Source organism: Nyctibius grandis, chromosome 10 (assembly GCF_013368605.1).
Source record: "Nyctibius grandis isolate bNycGra1 chromosome 10, bNycGra1.pri, whole genome shotgun sequence".
Lineage (NCBI taxonomy): Eukaryota > Metazoa > Chordata > Aves > Nyctibiiformes > Nyctibiidae > Nyctibius > Nyctibius grandis.
Genome location: NC_090667.1, coordinates 35,036,326 through 35,059,387, shown reverse-complemented (window position 1 = coordinate 35,059,387; position 23,062 = coordinate 35,036,326). Strand labels below are relative to the sequence as shown.

General features: G+C 42.8%; 1 protein-coding gene and 1 long non-coding RNA gene across 4 annotated transcripts in view; one reads left to right on the top strand and one right to left on the bottom strand.

Annotated features, from left to right (window-relative positions):
- The window catches only part of LOC137667671 (uncharacterized), a 167,417-nt gene that overhangs the window by 119,782 nt on the left and 24,573 nt on the right, over positions 1 to 23,062 (bottom strand). The window lies entirely within an intron of this gene.
- Positions 1 to 23,062, top strand: part of FGD5 (FYVE, RhoGEF and PH domain containing 5) — a 95,675-nt gene that overhangs the window by 57,999 nt on the left and 14,614 nt on the right. The window contains exons 6-14 of one of the 2 annotated variants that reach the window (XM_068408657.1): positions 904 to 1,052; positions 2,945 to 3,101; positions 3,890 to 3,974; positions 6,925 to 6,975; positions 8,448 to 8,506; positions 12,319 to 12,390; positions 13,898 to 13,966; positions 20,293 to 20,376; positions 21,996 to 22,075. In XM_068408657.1, coding sequence (XP_068264758.1) covers positions 904 to 1,052; positions 2,945 to 3,101; positions 3,890 to 3,974; positions 6,925 to 6,975; positions 8,448 to 8,506; positions 12,319 to 12,390; positions 13,898 to 13,966; positions 20,293 to 20,376; positions 21,996 to 22,075 — 806 coding nt within the window. Of the gene's footprint in view, positions 1 to 903; positions 1,053 to 2,944; positions 3,102 to 3,886; positions 3,975 to 6,924; positions 6,976 to 8,447; positions 8,507 to 12,318; positions 12,391 to 13,897; positions 13,967 to 20,292; positions 20,377 to 21,995; positions 22,076 to 23,062 lie in introns of both variants that reach the window. The other variant, XM_068408656.1, reaches the window with a different exon arrangement.

Genomic DNA, 23,062 nt, shown 5'->3' with positions numbered 1-23,062 from the left:
ATTCTATAGGAATCAGGCTTTGGTGTGAAAACAGTTCAGCATCCAGAGCTCTGGATGAAGGAGACTTTAAGCAATGTTCTGCACACAAAATATTTGCTGGCTGCTGTTGGGATGATTTTCTAATGCGCAGGGATCTAATACAAATTATCATTGCAGTTTCAGATAGAGGCCTTATTCCTCACTCCCAAGTCAAAGCTGGGGAAACATTTTGCTATGCCGCTCTTAAACAAGTGCCCTATTATCTACCAGAGCTGGCTACATTTTAATACAGAGGATATTATTCCTGTGCCACGTAATTCATAAACCACTTCAGGATCAAAACCATTTCTAAGATGAGGAAAAAAGGTCTCAGTTAGGTTTCATAGAGAAATGATTTGTTCCATAGCTTAAATGTATAGCTTCTTCCGCTCTTTAAGTCCAGATTTTGAGACAAGTGTTGCAAATTTTAGCACAAGATATGTAGACATTGATGTTTTTCATGTTAAGCTGTTGAACTCAATGAAGTGACAGGAGAATCTCATCTTTCATTTTTAAAAATTATGTTTTTGGTTAAGAAACACTATAAAAATGAGATCAACTACACCCAGAGAAGCAGGAAAAAGAGGCAAGGTAAATAAAAAGATACCGAACCCATTGTATGCATAAGGGTCTGATGGCTCGGTCAGGTGAAATGCTCAATCTTGGGTTGACAGCATTGTGGAATTCAGCTGAAAATGTGTATGAACAATGGATGGAAGAAACATATGCTATGATCTCCTTGCTGTACTGAGCACACACTATCACTACTGATGCCATATCTTATAAGTCCTGGAAAGCGTAGTTTAGGAGTCAAGAAATTGTAATGATAATTTCAGAAAAGAGACTTTAAGTCTCTTTGCCTAATTTCTGTGTTGTTGTTCACAGAATTTCTATGAAGGTATCTTGAAAGTGCTTGGAGAAGGTGAAAATGAACAGGAAGAAGATAAACTCAAGCAGGGCTTAAGTGAACTCCCTGAAATTTATGAATTACACCAAGACATCCTGGGAGAACTGGAAGAGAGAGTCCTTAAATGGTAAGTATGGAACGGCATGGTTTGGTGGCCTTAACATACGCTCCGTGGCAGGTGGGTGAACTCGTCGGTGTTCCCTTGACGCCACTAGCAGGGAGGCTGGGATTCCAGCAGAGGTGAAGGGAGTAGAGCCTGAACTACTTTGGCAGATTTTGCATACAGGCAGAAAAGAAGTAAGTGTAGAGGCTGTCAGGCTAAGAAACCAAATACTGAAACATTGCGCAGTGCCCAGCCACCGACTCCGAAACGGCCCCGTCAGTCAGTGTGAGGACAGCCTGCTTCACGTGCATTACCCTCTGATGCCAGTTCACAGTCATCAGCAAGTGGCTTCACTCTGCTGGCCTGAAGGTCACAGACTCACGCCACGGGAGGCAGGCACAGCAGACATCAGAACTGATCCTAAAGAAGATCATCTGCTTACAGAAATCTACATAGCAACTGCACAGCTGTCAGGTGAGGGACACCCCCTCGCTCCCGGCACCAAGGCAGGGCTCTGCACACGCTGGCTTCCAAGCCAAACAGACACTGTCAGCCTGCTGAGGGACTCCACCTAAGCCAAACATCCTCACAGGGCGAAGTCTTTCCATGAGAGAATAAGACCATGTCTAGGGCAGACAAAGCTCCAAAATTCATTCAGTTAAGGTGACCTCTGACTTAAGTCAGGCTGCTAGGCCCTAGTCTATCACACTGCTGCAATAAGAATGTCTAAGAGAAATTACCTCTGCAGACCCAAGCTGACTAAACCTACAGCAGCCAGTGCAGCCCCTGGCCTAGACTGAACTACTCTGGCTCTGACAGCTTACGATGGACCATGCAGCCCCAATCCTCCACCCTGCTGGACTCCAGGAGGCAGTGGTCACTGGCAGCGGCTTATCCTATCCCAGCACTGCCACTGAGCAGTTAAGGAAGTCAATTAGATCAGGAGAACTTTTCAGTAACAATCCTAAATGCAGGGCACAGCTCTCCTTGTCAGCCCTGCACTTTGAAGTAAAAGCACACAAGGAAAGAAAAGGCTAAAGGGAACTGTATATTGGTTTGTGTCCACCAAGGGACTGCTACAAATGGCAGAAAAACTTTTAAAATGTCATCAATGATTCTGTGATCTATATAGTCATAACACAAACAGAAGTGGTGTTTCCAGCTGGGATCTAAAATGACTTCTCGTGTCCTAAAGAAGTCACAGCCCTACTCTAGCAGCGTGCTGCCTGTTCCCTAAGACAGAAGGGACACAACTGGAGATGCCCTAAGATTCTGTCCAGAACTACTTCCCAGGTCACCACCACCCTTGAACCTTCCAGTCACTCCTTCCCCGTGCCTGCGCTCCCCCAGACGGTCTGTTGCTCTGACATCCCCAGGGACTCACGTTCCTCTCTTAACTATGATTACTCGATTTCAGATTTTCTCCTGTTCTCTCCTTGTACATGCTTTGTAAATATTTCAGTACTGTGCAGCCGGGTGCCGAGACAGATGATGGTGGGGCAGTGCTGAGAATGGGGCAATGAAGGAGAGCTGAAGATACGGTATCACAACTGAAGATGTTATATTATCCCCCACAACCAGTGCTCAAAGCACTGCAGCAGCTGGAAGGCCCGTTTAGAGAAGCGGAGGCTGTTTCCAGAAAGGAGACATTCTGCCCACTGCGGACACACGCTGAAGCCATGGCAAAGGCGCAGCCGAAGGATCAGCCCCTCGTGGTGCCCGTTCTACGGCAGCCCATCTTGTTGTCCAGTATGTCAGTGAAGCGCTCCCTCTTTTCTGCCACTTGACCTAGGCTTTAGCCGCACAATATCCTTAGCCACTGTGGGTTTAACACAACGAGAAAGAAGTTTGCCTCTTCTTTAATTTTTATTTATTTATTTATTTATTTGCTGTTTCTGTTCTTTCTGTGGCCTTAGGGAGGAACACCAGAAAGTTGCTGATGTTTTTCTCTCCAGAAAATCAAGACTGAATCACCACACAGCATACATTATGCAGTTTGATAGGAATTTGGCTTTGCTAGATGAAACCTGCCTTAAATATTCCCAACTGGCTACCATAATTCAGGAGTTTGAGGTAAGGCTCCCATGGGTTTTTTACCTGCACTAGTGCACGGTTGTGCCACTGGGTTACTCAAAGATACTTTTTCTGCAACTCCACCAGTGTTCACACAGGGTAGAATGGGCGAATAGCTCTCTTCACACGTCCTGGTGCTAAAACTGAAGTGAGACGTTCACATGTGCGTGATGTGTGTCTGTTTCTGTGTCTGTTGCCCACACACCTCCGTGTGTGCACACAGAATGTATGTTTGTGAATCTATAGATCTGTGAGCATATTTTGCATATATACGCACATAGTGGAGTAGTATCTTAGTCACATATTAACTTATCAAGCTCCTTGAGGATGTGTCAAGAGTTAATAACTATTATTATTACCATCTCTTCGTGTGACAGAATTCTTGAAATAAGATACTAAAAAGTTGCAGGCAGAAGGAACTTTCAGTCCAAAAAAGGAACAATGATGACAAACTTCACTGAGATCTGATACCTCTGTCTTCAGATGCCACCCTAAAATCTTTACCCAACCTTTACCTTCTAAATGGTGTTTGCTTTCCTCCCTTTTCCCTCTGAATCCAAACTATTTGTGAATGATGCCATAGGAAATAAACTCTCTACAGTACTTATTTATAGTCACAAAGACAATACCCTCTAGCAAGCTGAGCAAATTGGGAATGGTTCAATGGAATTTGTGCATGCAACTGGTAGCAAACTTTCATAGTACACATCAGGTGGAGACGACAGTTTGCTGCTGAGCTCACACACCCCTGATCTTTGTGTTTCTTTCCCTTCCACTGAGGACAGCAGAGCTCTGGTGGCAGCCCTCAGAGTGTGAAACACCAGCTTTTGAAAGTGGTGCAGCGTGTCTTCCAGTATCGTGTGCTGCTCACAGGTCAGTAAAATCACTCTCAAAGGTACTCAATGGAAACCCTCCCATGATGTTCTGTGCCTCCACTGTACCACACGATGATGCCAAGACAGCTAAAACAGGGCTGAAGCAGTGTGGGATTTCCTGGGAACTTCAGTATGCTCGGTACAGGATTCAGGAAATGTCAGGGAACCTGGGAAGGAGCAGGGACTTCTTCAGTACAACCATGCCAAAAGGTCACAAAAAAGTGTAAAGTCAGATGCTTTTAGCCATTCCTTCTTGGCTTTTTCCTTCTGTGAATTAGGAGAGGCAGAGTTCAGTCTCACTGCCAGCAAACAGGTTTGATTTTATTTATGTCAAGGGCAATTATCAGAGACAGTAGGAGACAGTAGTCCCCAGCAAGGGGACTCTGCACTGCTTCCTGTATAACAGTGGCAAGCACCGTCCCCTTCGACTCCATCAACAAAGCAGTTGTGCCCAGTACTGCACCCGAAGCCCTATGTACAGTACACCTAAGGCTACTGATAAATTTAAGTCGAAATCCCAGTCCAATTTCTCTGCATTGTAGGAAGCAGAGATCCAAATTTACATTATCAGTACATTTACAGATTTTACATTTACAGTAACACCTTCCCTTTACACTCAGGACCATATTTATCACTCCCACCTGGAGTCTCTCCAAGGGGGTTTGTGTTCCCTCTGGTGCCTCATTCTCTGCAAGCCGCAGCAAATCTACCAAGTCTGAGCCTGTAGGGGAAGCAAGCTTTCTGGAGCAGGATGTGGCCCCTAGAAAGAATTGTGAAGTTTAGGTTTGTAACTAATGAACTGGGGAAGGAAATGGGGAAATGTAACAATGAATCTCAGGATTGTCAAGTAGTTTAGTCAGATCAGAACACAGAAGAGCAGGGATCCATACACATAAAGACAGAAATGCTTTGGGAGTGTGCATATGTGCGGGTGGAGAGGGATGCAAGATGAGTTATGCGTGGGGCAGTAAAAGGAAGCCATAAAGCCTGCCCATACTCACAGCCGATGAAGGGCACGGCATATTAGAAAGGACTCCCATAAATGCAGCAGAACAAAGTGACCATATTAGATTTTTATTCACAGCACAGATTAGCAGCAGTTTCATCTTGCTCCAGACACTTTGATCAAGGATGCAACTCATTATTCACAGCTGCTTTTGCTTTTTTAGTATGAGCAATACAAATGAATACCGGATGCCAACAGTAGAAGGGTTTTTTTTTTCTGTCTGACTTGCTTCCCTCTCTGGGTGTGGCTACATTAAGGGCAACTTTCCAGACTAGCGGATTGCAGTACTTAGTAGTCTCACATGATCGTTACGGTGTTTTCAGTACATGCACAGAAATACTGCATCTAAGGAAAAGGACTTTGCTTTTCCGTGTCAGAAATACTCACACTGTGCTCCATTTTCTCTGCCCATTTCTGTGGTCCACAAGGTAAATTGCAAACATGAAGCACAGCATGTTGTGAGAGAGCTGGAAGGGTTTCAGTGCAGCTCCAGTGCTTGGATTCTGCCTATGCTTGACACTAACTGGGAAAATGAAAGCTTTTGTGTGTAGCGAGATAAGGTCTGCTGGATTAAGATACCCCAGAAAACAGATTACTGCTTCAGTTCTGCACCTCAAGAAAGCCCCTCAAGCCTGCTAGGACAGAGTGGGTCTGAAACAGTAGAGTCCTTCAGATTCTCTACACAGTGTAAAAAAAAATTAAAATATGCAGGTGTACTTGTGTGTTCATAACTGGCTGTTTCTACCAGATAAGGAAGCGTATGTTATAATGATGTTGGTTGCCAATATCTGCACTACAGCCAAAAGGAGTTGCCCACTCAGCTAAACGCGCATAGCCAAGGACAGAGCTTGCAGCTGTGAAAAGGAATGCGATGTATTGCTGGTAACACCTCACAACCCCTGCCTGCCTGAGTGCAGGCAGATGCTTTCCTGAATGCATTTAAAAGCCAGGTAGATTTCAGGATGCCAGGGAGGGCACAGCACTAGAAAGAGAAACATATATGAATAGGACATTCAAGGGAATGGACGTGCATGCCCAGCACCATTCTCAGCACAGCGGCGGAGCTCTTGGATGCAGAATTTAGGAGCCTGGATTCATCAGAAAGAGAAGAATGAAGTATTTCAGGATTAGGCTTTTAAAATGGTGGCACTCATATACTACAGTCATTAAAAGCATAAGGACCCAGACAAAGAACAGACAGATGATCCAAGGCAAGTAGTCTAAATAAAACTGACAGGTTAAAGGTTTGTATATAATGCAAATATAATTCCTGTAAGTCCTATTCTGTGTATTTTACAGAACCTATTTTCAGAATGTGATTGAGTTCAATAGTAATCGTTGAACTCATGTACAGAACCAGTCTCCTTCCTGTGTCTGTAAAATGCATATAATTTACTATAAATATAGAAAATCAGTCATTACAGCCAACACCATTCATTCAGATGGGAAAACAGAATTCATTAGAAGAACAGCTATTTGTAAAGTGTGCTACTCAGCAATTCTTGGCTGAGAAACAGGGAAATATTGTTGTCACTCTCTGCTTATTCATTTATACCTGCCAAGTTATTTGATAAGTCCAAAACTGTATCAATGCTCTTGCATTGATTCTCAAAGTAGAATGCGGTCAGAGAAGAGTTTTGCTTTGGAAAGAGGCTACATACACTTAAATATTTGGGAGTAAAGTGATAGGGGACATGACCGTGGATGCCTTGTCCCTGGCAGTGTTCAAAGTCAGGCTGAACGGGGCTTTGAGCATCCTGATCCAGTGGAAGGTGTCCCTGCCCATGGCAGGGGGGTTGGATTAGATGGTTTCAAGGTCCCTTTCAACCCAAACCATTCTACGATTCTATGATTAGGACTTTATGGTTTAGCTAATAACACTACAAATTATGTGGATCCGTATTCTGATTACTGGATGTCTGTGTTTGATTATTTTCTACAGATTACTTGAATAATCTTTGCCCTGATTCTACAGAGTATGAAGCCACACAAGGTAAAATGAAATAGGTAGAACAAAAATTCTGCTTTGTTAACTCTGCTTCTAAAGCGGTGCAAGATCTGTACTGGTAGTATATGGAAGAGGATTATTTTCAAGATTTTGTGTTAATAGGTTAGATGTAAGATCTATAAGAACTGGTTACTAATTTAGACAAATTATTTAGGGCAAGAACCCTATCTTTTTTCATTGAAATGCGTGGGCTTCCTATAGTTTTGATGCTATGAACGTACAGAAGAAATTATCATCTATACAAGCGTGGTGCAGATATTGTAGTTCTGCCCCAGTCATTGGGGAAATCCTAGCGCTCTTTGGCTCCATCCATACTTGACCTGGTCATTGTAAAGTCAATTGGGATGGCTCCACCTGCTTGTTTGTGTACCATTATCTATGGTATGCCTGCTGTGCTTTGTGAGCTTTGGAGAAACCCAGGAAGCTTCTGGATTCCTTAAGCCTAAGTAAACTTGAAAGACACTGCATAAAAATCAGTTCTGCACAATCAAGAAGAAATCCAGATGTTCAGCTGCGAACACCATCCTTTCCAACACATCAGAGAGATAAAGCAGAAGTCTCATACTCCCACTGAAGTCAAAGCAAGGTTTAGCTGTGGCCACAGCAGGAGTAGCTTCCAGGCTGGAGTAAGCAGGAATAACATTGTATTAATGAAACCAGTTCACCTCTGTTACCCTGAGTGTAAATCCAAACCAACTCATAGCAATAAGGTCTACGACTGACTGAAGGTCAGTCTGTTCTGACCAAGAGTAGAGACTCGTGCAGGACTTAGGACCCTAGTCACTGACAGTGGGACTACAGCTATACCAGTAATTTAAACAAGGCCAGGGCAGACGCTCAAGCCCTGTGGCCATAATTGCCCATCTTGTTTGTGGTTAGCGCACACTTGTCACATTTCTGGCCAGCGATGGCTAGCACGCTCCCAGATTACACCCAGAAACGGATAGGATGCCCTGTTCCGCAGGGGAAGAGATTTGAGATAAGGATCTGAGCCATGTTAGCCACTTCTGTCGGAAAGGGATGGCCTGTCCTCTCCCTCAGCAGGAAGGGGAAACAGATCACCTTAGACTGCCGTGCTTTTGGATGGCTCAAGCTGGGTTACGTTCATCTCTCCCTACCGCAAGCTCCAATTGCCAAAAATCTGCAACTAGAAAACATCACAAAATATTTTGTGCCATGCTAGGTGCTTAAAAGGGACCTCGTGAGCTCTCTTGGTCAGCACAAGTATGATGCAGAGTTTCACAAAAGAGAATGATGAAGGGAAGGGGAACTGACAGCCCTGCGCTGTGTCTTCAATATGCTGGGCACTTGCATTCTGAAGGTGCCAAGGAAGTTAAAGGAGCTGCTGCTGGGGATGATGTTGTTTTTTTAAAGATGCACTTGCAAACATAAGCGATTTGGGTTATTTTCCTACTTGTTTATGTGATTTATGGTGTTTGTTTTGCTTCACCCCTCAGCTGCCTTATTAATTGTTTCTGAAATCACGGACCGAGCCAACGACAGCATGCTCCAAGCGGTGAGTCCCACCATGACACATGCTCTCCTGATCGATAGTGTCTTTTCTGCACATCTGCTGAAGTGAATGCACATCTCTGCTAAATTCTGAAGCCTCCTCCAGGGTGAGACTCAAGGGTTTATACAGATCTGGTTTACAGTACAGCAGATATGGAGCAGGTCTATGCCCTTCAGTGCCACCGTGCAAGATGTAAGTCACCGCAGCAAGCAGCACAAATGTTTTTTCCTCTTGGGGTTGCTGAAATGGTATGTGGAGCAATGAATTGAGAGACAGGAATTTTCATGGTTCTGTTTCTAGCCTGAGATGGTTTTAGATATGAAATGTTGAAGACATCACAAATGTACTGTCAAAGATACATCCTGAGCTCATTTACATAATTTTCCCACAATTCTGGAATCCCGTTTTACTTCAGAAGACCAGGTCATGGTTTATAGTCTTGCAAAGGATCACACAACCAAGTAGACTGGACAAGACTTTCACAGGTTGGAGCTCGTGTCTAAATTCAGATTTAGGTATCTAAATAAGTTATATAGCTTTCCAAAGTAATGAACAGTTTCTGTAAGGTCAGTGTGATTTATGAATATCACTACATGATCACACTGACCTTACAGAAACTGTTCCTTACTTTGGAAATTACATTTGAAGAACATCACCGTATCGTCTGAGTTTTACAGATGTAACAGACTGTATAATAATTGCTGTTAATAATGTCCGTTTTGGAACAATTTAATCACAAATTCCACGTAGATTTTTACACTTCATTTTTTATCACATCAGAGCACATCTGCTCTTTTTCAAAACTGTGGCCTGGAAGGGACGAAACAAAATTTCCTTCTTTCCCATCTGAGTGAATGCTATGTGTGAAGGCACAGGTTTATGAGAATCAAAGTTCAATATTCTGCTAAATCAGAGGTTGTCTTCCTGAATTAGTATCCCATCCACAAAGCCACAACCAGCAGTTCTTTTCTTTCTCTCAGATTTAAAAAAATGCAAAGAATTTAAGAAGTTACTCTAATTACAGAACAAACTGAACAATGCCACTTCAGATAGAGCATTAATAACTTGTCATGTATCATCTGGTTGAAGTTCTAAGCAATAATTTAGACTTTGCATGTACCTGGAAGGAGGAAGATTTCTGCTGCCACTTATCAACTCATCAAACCACACTACAAAAATCTGACAGGAGCATTGAATTATGATCTACATTTTCTGCAGAATATCAGTGATTCAATAGTAGGTTTTTTGTTTTATGATAATAACACTCTAGCATTTTTCCCCTGGGAACTATTAACCCAGGATTTTCAGTCACATTGTGATATTAACTATCTCCACGGCATTTTCATCAAGTAGGAAAATATTATTCACAATTTATAGATGTGCAAACAGAAGCATAAGGCATACCATCACCACATAGTATTAAGTCTATCTGTAACTCTAGGAGACATCCACTACTTGAACTAAGCAGGGTTTGTGTTGCTCTCTGAACTTCTACAATCTGTTAGAGGCCCTGAGATGCTACGAGTTATAAATCATTGTTGCTATTAACAGCTGGTGAATTCCTTGGGGAGGTGTTCCTCCTGCATAGACATCATGATGATATGATGGAAGCTGCAGTTCACGGCTAAAGTGGCCAGAAGAGGATTTCAGCCACACACATCTGCAGTACTAGTTGGGTGGAGCTTTGTTTTCATTTTTTAATCGTAGCTTGTGAAGGATATTTGAAAGGAGAATGATGATAGTTTTAAGGAGAATGAAGGAAACTATATAAACAGGGAATCTTAGGGGAACTGTAGGGAAACTATACCCCCCTCGGCTGCCCTCACTGTCCTTCACATGTGATGGCTGTTTGACTTCCTACAGGAAATGAGTTTGGTACCTCTCTGTCCATTTCCTGGTGAACATGTGTCCATACTGCAAACGTCAGCATTACAACAGGCGCCTCTGCCAGCAGTCCTAAGAAAAGCTGAGGTGTCTCTCTGAGCTGCAGCAACTTCTCTCGCTTTCCTAGAAACCCTGATGAGTAGTACTAGCCCTGGCCATTGGTGTGCTCACAGGAGGGCACTGCCTTTTCTGCAGATGGAGAACGGGTTTCCATTGTGGAAGCTGTCAATTTGACAAGCTTTGCTAGGGCCAAAATACACTTTAGTGATGGGAAAGTCCTTTGCAAATGTCTTCTGCAAATGTCAGCTGTCCCACGATCCCTGGTGTTTCCTGTGCTAGCAGTTTATACGTTCTGTTTCCATTTTGCTGGCCTATAGTATTTTAGAAGGGACCTGAAAAATCCCATTTGTTATTTCCTGCATTGCAAAAGAGATACTTGACAGCTGAAATTCTTGAAAATGCGTCAACTGCCAGTTATATTGCATGGTCACAACGCAGCCCTGTGCTGGTCAAGGCTTGTAGGTGTTTCCATATGTTTGATATGCAGTTACTGATTAAGAACTAAACTTAGTATCATGCTAAACAAGCGTAATATTTCACCAGGGCAGTAACATATGGAGGTATTTCAGGCTTATCTCAAAGAGCAAGCTGAGATAGGTACATTAATTTTGTTAGCTGAAATCCAGGGTAAATTAGCCTTGACAGACCATCACGTTGACATGGATATGCTCCTTCTGGTATCTGTGATAGCTTTCTTAATAAGCTGATTCTGTAGACAGCACTGATTTGTATCAGGTAGATACACTGTACGATCTAATCGAGTCTAACTAAGCCCAGGGGTATCTTAATGTCAGTCAATGGCGCACAGGAAAACAGACCACTATCTGTCATAGCAGAAAACTGTAGTCAAAGGCTGCCAGGTCATGAAGCTATATCAAATATGGTCCTTAGTCTGTAGTTTATCTGGGTGTGTAACTGAGGATTTAGGATACAATGGCTAACTTAGATAAGAGACTCCTAATTTTAAGACATATTCCAGTGATGACTCATTGCTGCTGTGCAGCCCATTCTGCTGTTCTGACCAGATAAAACCACAGCTGAATCCTGTGTACAAGCCTCGGTTTTAGCAGCCTCACCTGCTAAATGGCAGGAGATTTGAAAAGACTCTAGCAATATTGCAAAGGTACAGACATCCCTTCTTCTTCTTTTGTGTATTCATCCAGTACTATCTTTTTTTATGAGAGCACTGGCTTAGCTAGATTAATCTTATTTACCATCTTCATAGATAAGTTCATGCCAGAGGCCAGTGCCCAGTGACTGTGCTTTAAGGCCGGGTAGGCAGTTAATGGTATCAGAGTTTGATAATGACCTTTCTGATTTTTGCAAAGCATCAAAAGAGAGATGCACCTTCATTGCCTCTTAGTAGTTAACCTTCTAAATCCTCTATTGCAAAGCAATTAATCCATTATCTCAGAGTATAAACCTCCAGATAATCCTAGCAACAGTCTTATAGTACGCTTTGGATTATCCATGTCATGCCACTAATGCACAGGCCTTTGGAGCAGATACTGTACTTTGTCTTTGCTTCCGTTTTATTAGTTTCCAGAGCAAGAAAGACAGCAAAGAGGCCAATGTATAAATACCATATGGAGTTATCAGGCCCTTTTGAAGGTGAACTGAGGTATCAGAGGTAACAGGACTGTAGAAGGCCACAGTAGATGTGAATGCAGGGGATGAGGTTTTATAAAACCTTTAAGGCTGGAAGAAGACTTTCTGGGCATAAATTCCCTGGGCTCAGTTCTCTCTGAAATCTAATTCTGTAATACCACTTTTGGAGAAATAAAATGGTGAGGAGGGGTGAGGGAAGGTTTGCCTGCTTGTCTAAAGAACAGTCACCACACGGTCTCCTAAACTCTGTTTCTCTACCCCAGGAAAACGTGCAGAAGCTGGTACACATCGAGCACAGTGTGAGGGGGCAGAGCAGCCTCCTCCAGCCAGGAAGGGTGAGTGCTGTACGCTGTAAGTGCCCTGCGCTGATAAGGGCATTGTTTCCGGCCAGCTATATCTCCGATTGTGTGGATGGCCAGATTTCAGACGTCTACAGGTGTTGTTTACTGAGCTACTGTGATAAGAGTTGGAGCACTGGTTTGTGTAAAAAGCCATCAGTCTGGCAGTGCGCAAAGATATGTCCTCAGGCTGGGGCAGACATGCATTTCTGCTGCTCTCACACAGAGCAGCCATTTCACTTTTCACTCCAGCTGTCCTCAGCCACCCACATGTAGTGAGTTTTGGTGGAGCTGCTGTTTTCCTCCCCATATAGTCGTGTTGAAAGGTTGCTACACTAGCAGGAATCGCGTGTAGCCTGTAAAGGCTCAGAGTTTTACTTGGCTGGGTAAGAGCCTTTAATCAAGGGAAATTATTTGTTTTCAAATTTTTATTCTCACCATCCCCCAGTGGTGCTTTTAATGCAAGACATCATTTTTAAGCAACACATGAACAGAAATGTGGAAGAGTGTATAGCTCTGTCTTGCCATTCACATCAAATGCAAATTTCTTCTCTGGGCTTTCAAACCTGTACAGCTTCCTCAGCTCCAACCTGCTTCCACACTTCAAAAGATTTCTTTCTTGAGTTCTGCAACTCTAAATTTACTTTCAATCCACCAATATCTTTAGTAAAACTCATTAAGCTATTTTCAAGGCATGCATACTCGTAGTGTTAAGAATCCTCATCAGCCAAATACTGCCGTCAACCTCTATTTTTTCATCAGTATTCTCACCTGCCCTTGCCAGGTAATGCTTTAACAAATTCTGCAGAGCCCAGCACACAGAATTTGCGGGACTGGTCTCTTCGATTATAAATTGTTCTAGAGTGGAAAACTACACCAGATTCTGTTCGCCATCGGAAAGGAGTAGATGACTGTTAATCCACTGGTGTTGTTCAGTTATTCTACACCTTTTCAAATGTTACTGCAATCAAGCTCCAGTATGCTGGCTCAGCTGCTTACATACATAGTCCTACCTACATACACAGCAACAATATCGCCCGACAAAGTATTGTGTTTGCAAACATGTACAGATCATGTATGCAGGCATAGTTATGTGGATGTAGCATGCTGAAACCCAAGGTTTCAGCTTTTCTTTTTGGTCTGTTTTTAAGGATTTTTAAAGACAAGAGCTCTCTTCTGAAGCCCATTACACGTTAGCTTTGCAATCTGTGACAGTCACCTCTGAGCACAGTCCACGCTGCAGAAGCAGTGGGCTGATGACAAGTGGGTTTCCAACCCATTCGGTACTGATACAAATGCGAGCCACGAAGAGCAGCGGGGCTAACCCAGACAAAGACTAAGACAGATAAGGAGTAAGGCTAGAAGCAAGTGCTGAGGTATCTATCGCTTCCTGTGCTGATGAAAGCAGTTAGAGTAGCTCTTTCCCCAGGAGGAATATTCTCTTTTCTCAATAGGATTCAGAATGGGAAGTCTCAGGATTACAATCTGCCTTTTTCTCCTTCAGATCTTTGTTAAAGAGGGAACGCTGATGAAAGTCTCTGGCAAAAACAGGCACCCTCGGCATTTGTTCTTGGTAAGATTTCTTTTACGTATTTACTGTCTCTCTCATATCTTCTCCTGCACTTACGCAGCTCTGAACCCTGGCAGAAACTTTCAGGCTGCAAGTCATGTTACCGTCAGCAGCGATGTGGCGAGTCAGTGTCTGTTGCTAACAGGGCTGTAACCCTTTCACACATGTCCCATTGGCCCTGCATACAAAAATACGGGCTGTGCAGCCCTCCGTTTGTGCCACAGCTACGTACAGCCTTGACTAGGCCATAATTCTGCAAAGAAGTGCAAGTTTCCAAGGTGATCAGGAGTATTCTAAATCTACCCTCTTTCAGTTTGAAACCGTTACTCCTCATCCTGTCACTACATGCCCTTGTAAAAAGTCTTGGACTTGTGGCTAAAGCTGGGACCAAATTCCAAGAAGTTGTTACCCTTTTGTCTTCCAGTGTTTTCATAAGTGCCATCATAATCCACTACCATAGCAAATACTGAAGTGTCACAAATCTAGCCATTATAACTGATAGAGACAATTTACAAGGAAAATCAGAAATCGGGTTGGTAATAAACATTGTGAGGAAAGTAATTTAAACTTGGGATAAACTGAGATAAATTTCAAGTAGTCCAAAATGGTTGTATCATCAGCTTGAAGGTCACAAGAGGCTGAAAGTATTACTGGAACAAAGAAAGCACAGAAATGAGTTTCTGGCACTTTCTAGTTTAGGAACTATTTTTGATTCCTGGGGAAGAGTTCAGCTCAAACCTGGATGTTAACTACAAAGAGAGAAGTGTCTCTTGGCAGCTGGAGACATTACAGTAGCCAATGTCCTGTTGTTAATAGATGCTCTTACTATTCATAAACAGCGTTTTTTTCTTCCTTTCAGTCAGAAAGGCAAACTGTGACCACTGATGCTGTCATGCAAAGTATGTGGTAGAGCTCGACTAAACCATAGTGGCCACTTTCAAGAACCAAAAGACACATAAAACTGGCTTCTTTCCTGCTCTAACACACTGAAGTTGCAATCACTTCAGGCTTCCTGTATTATGTCTCCTGTTGGGGCGTGGAGGGGGTGATTGGATCTTGGAAACAGTTTGAAACTTATTGGCAAATATTTGCCTTTGGGTTCAGTGATTTTTTTACTCCGTCTCCTCTACCCTGAAAGCTCCTCAGGTTGCAGAGCAATGCCATGTATGGTGAAATTGCAGGAAAGGGAGTCACTGTGGAATATGGTCATTCCTTCATTAACACCTGAATGGTTTTGCATTATCTGCTTGCTGCCGCTAATGCTGTGGAATCTCTGTTGTGCCACCACCACTCAGGCATTGCTTAATGGACTATTTAGCTTGTGGATGCATTAAGACAACTACTGCATAGCTATGGCAACGTATTTTCATCTTGGCATATAGCATCTTCACTACATCAGTCTTAAGGCCCTACCAGCCATCACTGCCAACACCTTTTTGTGACAGCCAAGGCCTGCATGAACATCTCCTTCCCTCTGCCAGTGCATCTAGCCCAACCCATGTGCCGTCTTGATTCTGATGCCTGGGGACACTGTGTGGAAAAATAAACCAACCCAAAACCACAAAACCCCAAGACTAGAATAATCTCCTAAACACTGCCTCTTAAAACTCACATTTATTTAAAGCCCTTATATTCTAAGGACAGTATCATAATCCTTTGAAGCCACTGGCAAAACTCAAGTAGGGTAAGAATTTGTCCTAATGTATTAATCAAAAAAACCTTTCAGAACTGGCTTCTTTTTTGATGCCTCACACGTCAGCTGCCACTCAAAAAGATCACCAGAAGCTAACAGGTATAGGTGTAGTTTGGTTTAGCTTTGGTTTAGGATGAAATAAGTGTATTTACCTTAGCTACTCAAACCAGATTTTTACATGAACAGCATTTTCTGAAGTTCTTAGTAGTGAACTTGCTCTGCCTGAAGCTAAGTCAAGCCCAGGACCTGGAGAGGATTTCAGTGGAAGAGTATACACTGAAGGATAACCCTGAGAATTTAACCCCTACACATCCCAGGGGATGAGCCCAGCAAACTAAAGTGGTAGTTAGAATATGCTGTAACAAGTGGGTGTGTGCCAGACTCCTGCTTGGCCTGTGCATTCAGGGTGTGCTTTGGTGGTGTGCGTGCTTGTGCTCCAAACGTATGCCCGTAAGGAGCGTTGTATGTCTGCGGACAGCCCGTATAGGCATGAGCGTGTAGGACACACATTTAGGGGCTTTTGATGTGCATATGTTTCTGCGGGTGTATGTTGTGTGTATCACAAGGTTACTTGAGCTGGCTGTTTTGTGCAGGCTGATGGTATTGTTGAATCTGGTGTTTCCTGGCAGGATGTTTGGTGAGTTTTGCTGTGCGCCTGTTTCCTGAGTCCGGGCTCTGTTTACAAGGATGTTGGGGCCTCTCTGCAGCACAGTATGGGCTCTTGACACTGGCAGGCCCCCTAACTGCCCCCCAACCACAGGACTTTGCAACTCAGACACTGTCTCTTATCTCACCCTTCCAAGAATTTCTCTACAAAGCCTGCTTGTGTTGCAAGTGGGGTGCGGGAAGCTGCTATCAAATGGGAGACTGTTTAACGCTGTAGCTGGCAGGGCTGGAGTACAGGAGGTTTTGGAGTCAGAGCTTGGAAAATGCAGCCCCAGCACACATTCAGGCTGCTCCACTGACGCTCAGGGGATGTTTAATGCAGACTTGAATGGAACAACACAGGGTTCATAATGAACTACCCTTTGAAACATTCAGAAAAACCAAACGTGGTAGGAGCTTTTCGACAGAGTGCATTACGTATGGATGCCAGCAGCCCAGCAGGGCATAAACTTGTTTGGATCAATAAATTTGGACACTGTAGGTTAGAAAACTTGCACTGACCTGTAATGTTACTGGGTTCCCATCATAACAGAGGGGATTATAAAAAGAAGGGGGGGGGGGAAGAAAAGTAGTAACAGAAAAAAAGAAAACGAAAGAGCAGACTTAGCCACCTTTCACTGTGTTACCAGCTGCTGTTTTGGGGGCTGTGTGTGTGCACGGAGCAGCGCAGAATAGGAGTATCTGCTCCCATATCAATATCTGAGCAGTTTGGGGATCCCAATTATTCAAAAGTTTTCTGGCAAACAGGAAGTGGGTCTGAAGCCCAAGGACTTCTGGGAACTCCCCTGGGGGTTGTGGCAGTCAACCTCTTCTACCACAGATTCCTGAGGGGCTGCAAGATCAGCTTTTATCATGGCCCAGTCCTCACTGCTTCAGGGAACCGTGTGCAGGGTGAAGCATGAAACCACTGGTACTGACACTAGTTCTGTCCGTACCATATAGCCACCACTCAGGTCTCCAGTGTAGGTGTGGCAAAGGAGACAGCAGCGAGTGCAAACCCTTTCTTTCTTCATGAATATGCGTACCTTGCTTAGCAAGCTTTGAAATATTTGTCATAATTTCATTGTGACAAGCTGTGGCTGGTGGGACCTCGGACTCACAGCCCACCGCTATATACTGTAGGGGAGAAAAAAAGCAGGGGAAAAACCTCCAATGGGCAATTATAAAGCAAATTCATCATTAATGTAATGTTTAATAAAATCTTGGGATTTAACCAGAGCTGTCATGACAATGGTATGCACCAAGGTGTCATCCTTAATCAACAGTAATAAAAGAATGAGCTGCTTTTTAAAGAAATGTATAATTTTTAAAATAAATAAAATAAATGGGGTTTACTGCTCAAGAAACCCAGTAGCACATTATGCCAGAATCCTGAAAATCTCTCTTAGGAGTTCACTTTCTTGGGCTTACTGCCCATAACTAGTTACCTTTTCTTGTGGTTTGAAACAACCCTTAAGTACTGGCACTGATGAGTGGCAGAGGAAGTCCTGTTCTCTTATATAATCCTTTGAACATTCAGGGGAGAGCAGAATCACCAGGCAAATATAAGATTTCACTAGTATTCTCTTGTTTCACAGAGCATTCTCTTAATGTTAGCAATAAAATGCTTTTTCACCTTTTTCCCACCTGGCTGCTGGAGTCCTAGTTGCTACTAGTAGTATCAAGTTAAAATAGTTTTCATCTGCTTTTCACTGAAAGGTTTACATTTGCTCAGTTTTTTCTACCTTAGCCTCCTAGATACGCCGTGTGCAGTAGGTTGACGTGAATTTTCTGGTTAAACTGGGAATCATCATGCAGTCAGTACTGTGCAGGTGTCACTGTGCTGACTGGATTAACGTTAGCATGGAGGGTAATTTATGGAGCAGTAAGTAAATCACAGAAAAACTCTGTGACAAGCCATTTGTCACCTTGTTCTAAGGAAATTCTATTGTGTTGTTGCAAAAGAGTAAATACTCCACTTCAGACTACAGAGAACGAGACTCCGATTCTGACTTGATTGTATGATTTTATATCCTCAGTTGAGAAGTGTTGTATTAAAAGAGCTTTAAACTCCACATGAGTTAAGACTTACCAGAAGGACACAGAGAAATAGACAGCAGAGTGGCCAATGGAGGACAGCATGGGAGTCTTTTTGTTAAAATGTTAGAATGAAATGTTTTGGCACTTTCTACAAAAATATTGGCTGATCCTACTCAGTGAACTCAATTCAATTTTTAAAAGTAGTACAATTTGAAGTAAAAGTTTTTGGGAAAGTCACTCTTCAGTATATTTTGCCTCATGTTATTAGGAATCTGCATTTTAAAGATTGGTAGCTAATGCACATGAGTCTGATTTGCTGTGAATCAAACCGCTACTTAATGAACTGGTATCCACGAGTGAACTCGTGACCCTAATAAAGGCAACAATAGTTTCGCTGTTAAATCCAAGGTGATAAGGACTTAATCCCATGAGTATTAATTCCATGTCATTTTTCTTTAACCATTGTTCCTGCTCTGTAAGAAAGCTGAACTATGACCTTTTAAGAAAACATCCATAAGGCTCCACTTTCTGGTTTTTTTTTTTCAGGCAAGCAAATTAGTGAAGATTTTACACCAGCAGTTCTAGGTGGTCAGGCAGTACTATCAAGACCCCAACAATTCCAGTCATACAGGATACATCATTTTATTGCCAAATAATTCTTTAGTTTCCTCCCTTCTTCTCTGCGTCTCTCTTTATCACAGTTTTCCTTCCAAAACACAATATTATTACCATCCAGTTGGCTATATTTAAACGTCTTTGTCACAGGGGAATCCAAGTGAAGCTGGGTTCTGCCTACTTTTAATTTCTTGAGAACTTCTGCATTTAAGATGCCTTGTCTCTGGCATCACGAAGTATAACCTATGCCTTGGTTTTACATTGCTTTGCACATCTTTGTTCATAGTATCCCAGTACAGTGACCAAGGAGCTGACTGAGTTTATGCATATTGGTACTGATGCGAGAGGCCTGGGAAAGACGAGACCATGACCTGCTCATTCAAGTAGAGCAGAGAATGAATGCACACAGGTGTTACTTTGGCAATGTTAAGGCCCACCGATACTGCTATTCCTTCTAGTATTAAGGGAAGGAGAGGCTAGCAAAGACCTACAAAGCCCAGTTCTGCTGTTTCATTGTTTGTGGGCACGAAGGTAAAAGGCTGCAATAATGTCTATGATTAAGTTAGGCAAACAGCAGAGAAGATCTGATCCCACTTAGTATGAAGCTGTTTGAAAAACATGCATTCTGCAAGGAGCTGTGAGAGCTATGGAAATATTTGGGGTGTTAAGGTATGGGGTTTTTTCCTCATAAAAAGTTTCTCCTTTTTGCCCTCCCATGGTCTTCTGCTGCAGCCCACATACTCACCAAAGCTGTCAGATGTCTAGGTGAGTTTTGCTAGGAGTGAAGTACAGTTACTGCTCTCAAATAGCCAAACCAGTCCTCCCTCAATCATTCCTCCAGACCATGGCACCTCTCCTCACCTCCACTTCCTTTTTGCCCAGAAAATGGCAGTCCGTGAAGCCCAGTCCTACCCCTGGCCTCACTGCAGCTTCACTGTCAGGGGGACCCCGAGAGTCAGAGCTGCACCATCCTGGTCAGTTAGGTGGTGTTGCCAGGTAGTAAATGCAGAGCCTGCCTTCCCAACTTGAGCATGGCATTGCCCTTAAAACAGGCAGCTGTTTCACCCAAGCTGAATAAAAAAGAGCCGATTATCTACTTGCTTAGCCATTAGCAACAGCCAAAAATGGAAAGAAATCAAAGTCCTGGATGCAGACTCCCCAGAGTTTTGTGGAAATGCAGGTCTTGTTCCAAGCTGTGTGGCTTGGGCCTGTCTTTAGTCACAGTCCTAGCAGTTCATCAAGTTACTGCTTGTTCTGGGTATCCCCCCCCCAGAAGTAATGGGCAGGCCTGCAAGCCATATTGCAAATTATTGATTTTGTCTTTCTCTTCATATAGATGAATGATGTTCTGCTGTACACGTATCCCCAGAAGGATGGCAAATACCGACTGAAAAACACCTTGGCTGTGTCAGGCATGAAGGTAATGCCTCATCTGTATTATAGGCTGCAATTAAAGTTGTATAGTTGGCTGTTAGTGCTTTGCTGGTTTACGTCTCATATGCAGCAATGGGAAAGAGGTGATGGGCCTGTTATCAGGGGATTCCCTCGTCTCTTACAGGAGACAGAAGGAAAAATAATATAAAGCAAACATGTAAAAGATTTGTCTATAAGGCTGTGACTTGGTACGACAGCCTTGTTCAGGCTGCATAAATAATACAAGCCAAAATCAGATTTACCAGATCATGAATCCAGATCATGAAACTGGAGACAGAAAAGATTTATTATCCCATTTTGTCCATTCCTCTCTTCATGTCTCCAGCCAATGCATGGTTATTCCCTACAATATATTCACTAGGGCTTAGTCTGCCTGGTTTTAAACTCCTGCCACTCAAAATTTGCATAAGCTTTCATTTGCCTGCTTTTCGTGTGCCCTTTAACTGTTCTCATTGAAAGCATTAATGGGTTCAAAAATCGATTAGCCAACTTTATGGGGAAAAGGTGTATTGGGAGCTATTACATGCAATGATATAAACACAGTCTCTTCTTCAGTAAATTTCTAAATTGCAGATTACAGAAACTGGACACAGTTGTCCTGTTCCTACACTCTTTCCCTAAGCATCCATTGGCACCAGTACCTGTGCCACAGGAGATATTGGGCTGGAGGGGTCTTTGCTTTTTACCTAGCCATCCATTATATACCTGCTGCCAAGAACATAACTGTTCTATAGCTAATATGCCTAGTTGCATTTATGTGAAAGAGGACTTGAAGTGGCAAGTCAGGAGTCTGGGGATCTAGGAAACGTGCAAGGTGAGAATTACTAATCATTAATTCCAGCAGAATGACACACGTGGGTTGAGGTGTTACGAAAAGGTGGGAGGCTGATCACCCTAGTGACCTGATAGTCTAAGACTAACTATGGGTTCCCAGCTAGGGCAGGAATCGCCCAAACGCTCCCGTTACATGAAAAGGAGTTGCAGAGCAGGTACTTGTTGGGGTACATTTGAAACACTGAGTCACTGGCATAATAGATGCTTGTTAATAACAACGTTACGAGTACCGCGAAGATATGTTTCTCCTAAGTGGCTGTTGCTATTAGTAGGCAACTAATACACTACATGGCAGGGAAAAGGTTTTAGCCGAGCTGTAGCTTTCACATAATTTTTTTTTTTGCTCTCAAAAAGCCTTGCTGCAGACAGGCATTCACTGAACTGAAGTGCTTCACTGTATAATGTCTGTCTGTCAGGAAGAAAGTTACTTCAATTCATTCCAAGAATAGCCTAAACTTTTACCCAAAATGCTCTGACACTTGTCAGACTAAACATCTCCTAAGCTTGTCATATTAAAACTGAACCCTGATTGATACTTTATCCTTACCTTTATAGTTGGATTAAATGATTTTTTTCCTTTAGCACCACCACCATATTGAAATAGAGAGCATTCCTCATTACACCAGCAATACAAAAGACCATCTCTTTGCATTGAAACGTGAAATAGAGGGCTGGGACATCACAGCTCCTCGTGCCCTGAACTTGTATAATGTACTGGTTATAGACACTTTAACTCATGTCCACATTCATGTTCATGGCATTTGTTCCTAGGTCAGCTGCCCAGTGACAGAAAAAGCCCAAAACGTCCTGAAGATTGAATATGATGAATATTGCCTGACCCTGTCAGCAAGGTACTGTGCCCAAATAGCCACGGCAGAGGGTGTTACATTCTAGAGCTGTGTCTCTAAATTAGTCTAACCAATACCCAAGATTTAACTGGTGTCTCATTCTTTTTAACTCAATTTCAGTCTGTGCTATTGTGACAGACAATGGCCGAGTGCTTGATTACACGATGAAGATATTTATTATAAACGTGAAGCTCATAAACTGTAATTAATTCAACTCATATACTGAGTAAAGATTAGAAGTCGGCTCTTGATAACATCTTAAAGGAAAGAGAAGAAAGTCTTTTACTAAGAAGCCCGAGTCCTTTCCATTATCTTTCACACTTTTTCCCTGTGACACTAAGAGTATGTTGTATCTCCCTTTTAAAAGTTCCCTTGTTACCTCATACCATTAGGGCTGCAAAACTGCTGGAGAAAATAGTAATTAGGTAATACCATACAATAGATATAAAAGAATTAAAAGTGCTTAAATGACAAAGCCAAAATTAAACCTTTCTGGCAACCTCATGGGTCTTTCTAACAAAAGGAATTTCACTAATGAGTTTGTGTAGTGCTAGTACTGATTGCAACTGGGAGTCAGGATCTCTGTCCTGGGATCACAAGCTAATGCCAGAAAGAGGTTGTAGGTCAGTTTCTGATCAGAAGATAGCAGTGTACTGTATTTTTTCATGCTTCTAGCCCCAAATTATCCTGCAAATTTACCTAGAGCTACAGCAGAAAGGTGGCTGGCTTAATTTTCAGGTGTAGTTTATTACAAAAGACATTGCACACTAGCAGTGATACTAAAATTAAGTCTTCCGAATAACAAGGTCTTCAGTGCTTTTAAGTACTGACTTACCCACCATCAGTCTTCAACTACAGCATAGCTGGAAACACAGCAGACTTCCCTAAATTACACAGTGCAATAGAAAGGCAGGGAGGGCACTTTCTTATTCAGAATCAGACTTTGGAGCTCTCATCCTTCCTGGAGCACTTGCCATCTGTGGACAGTGC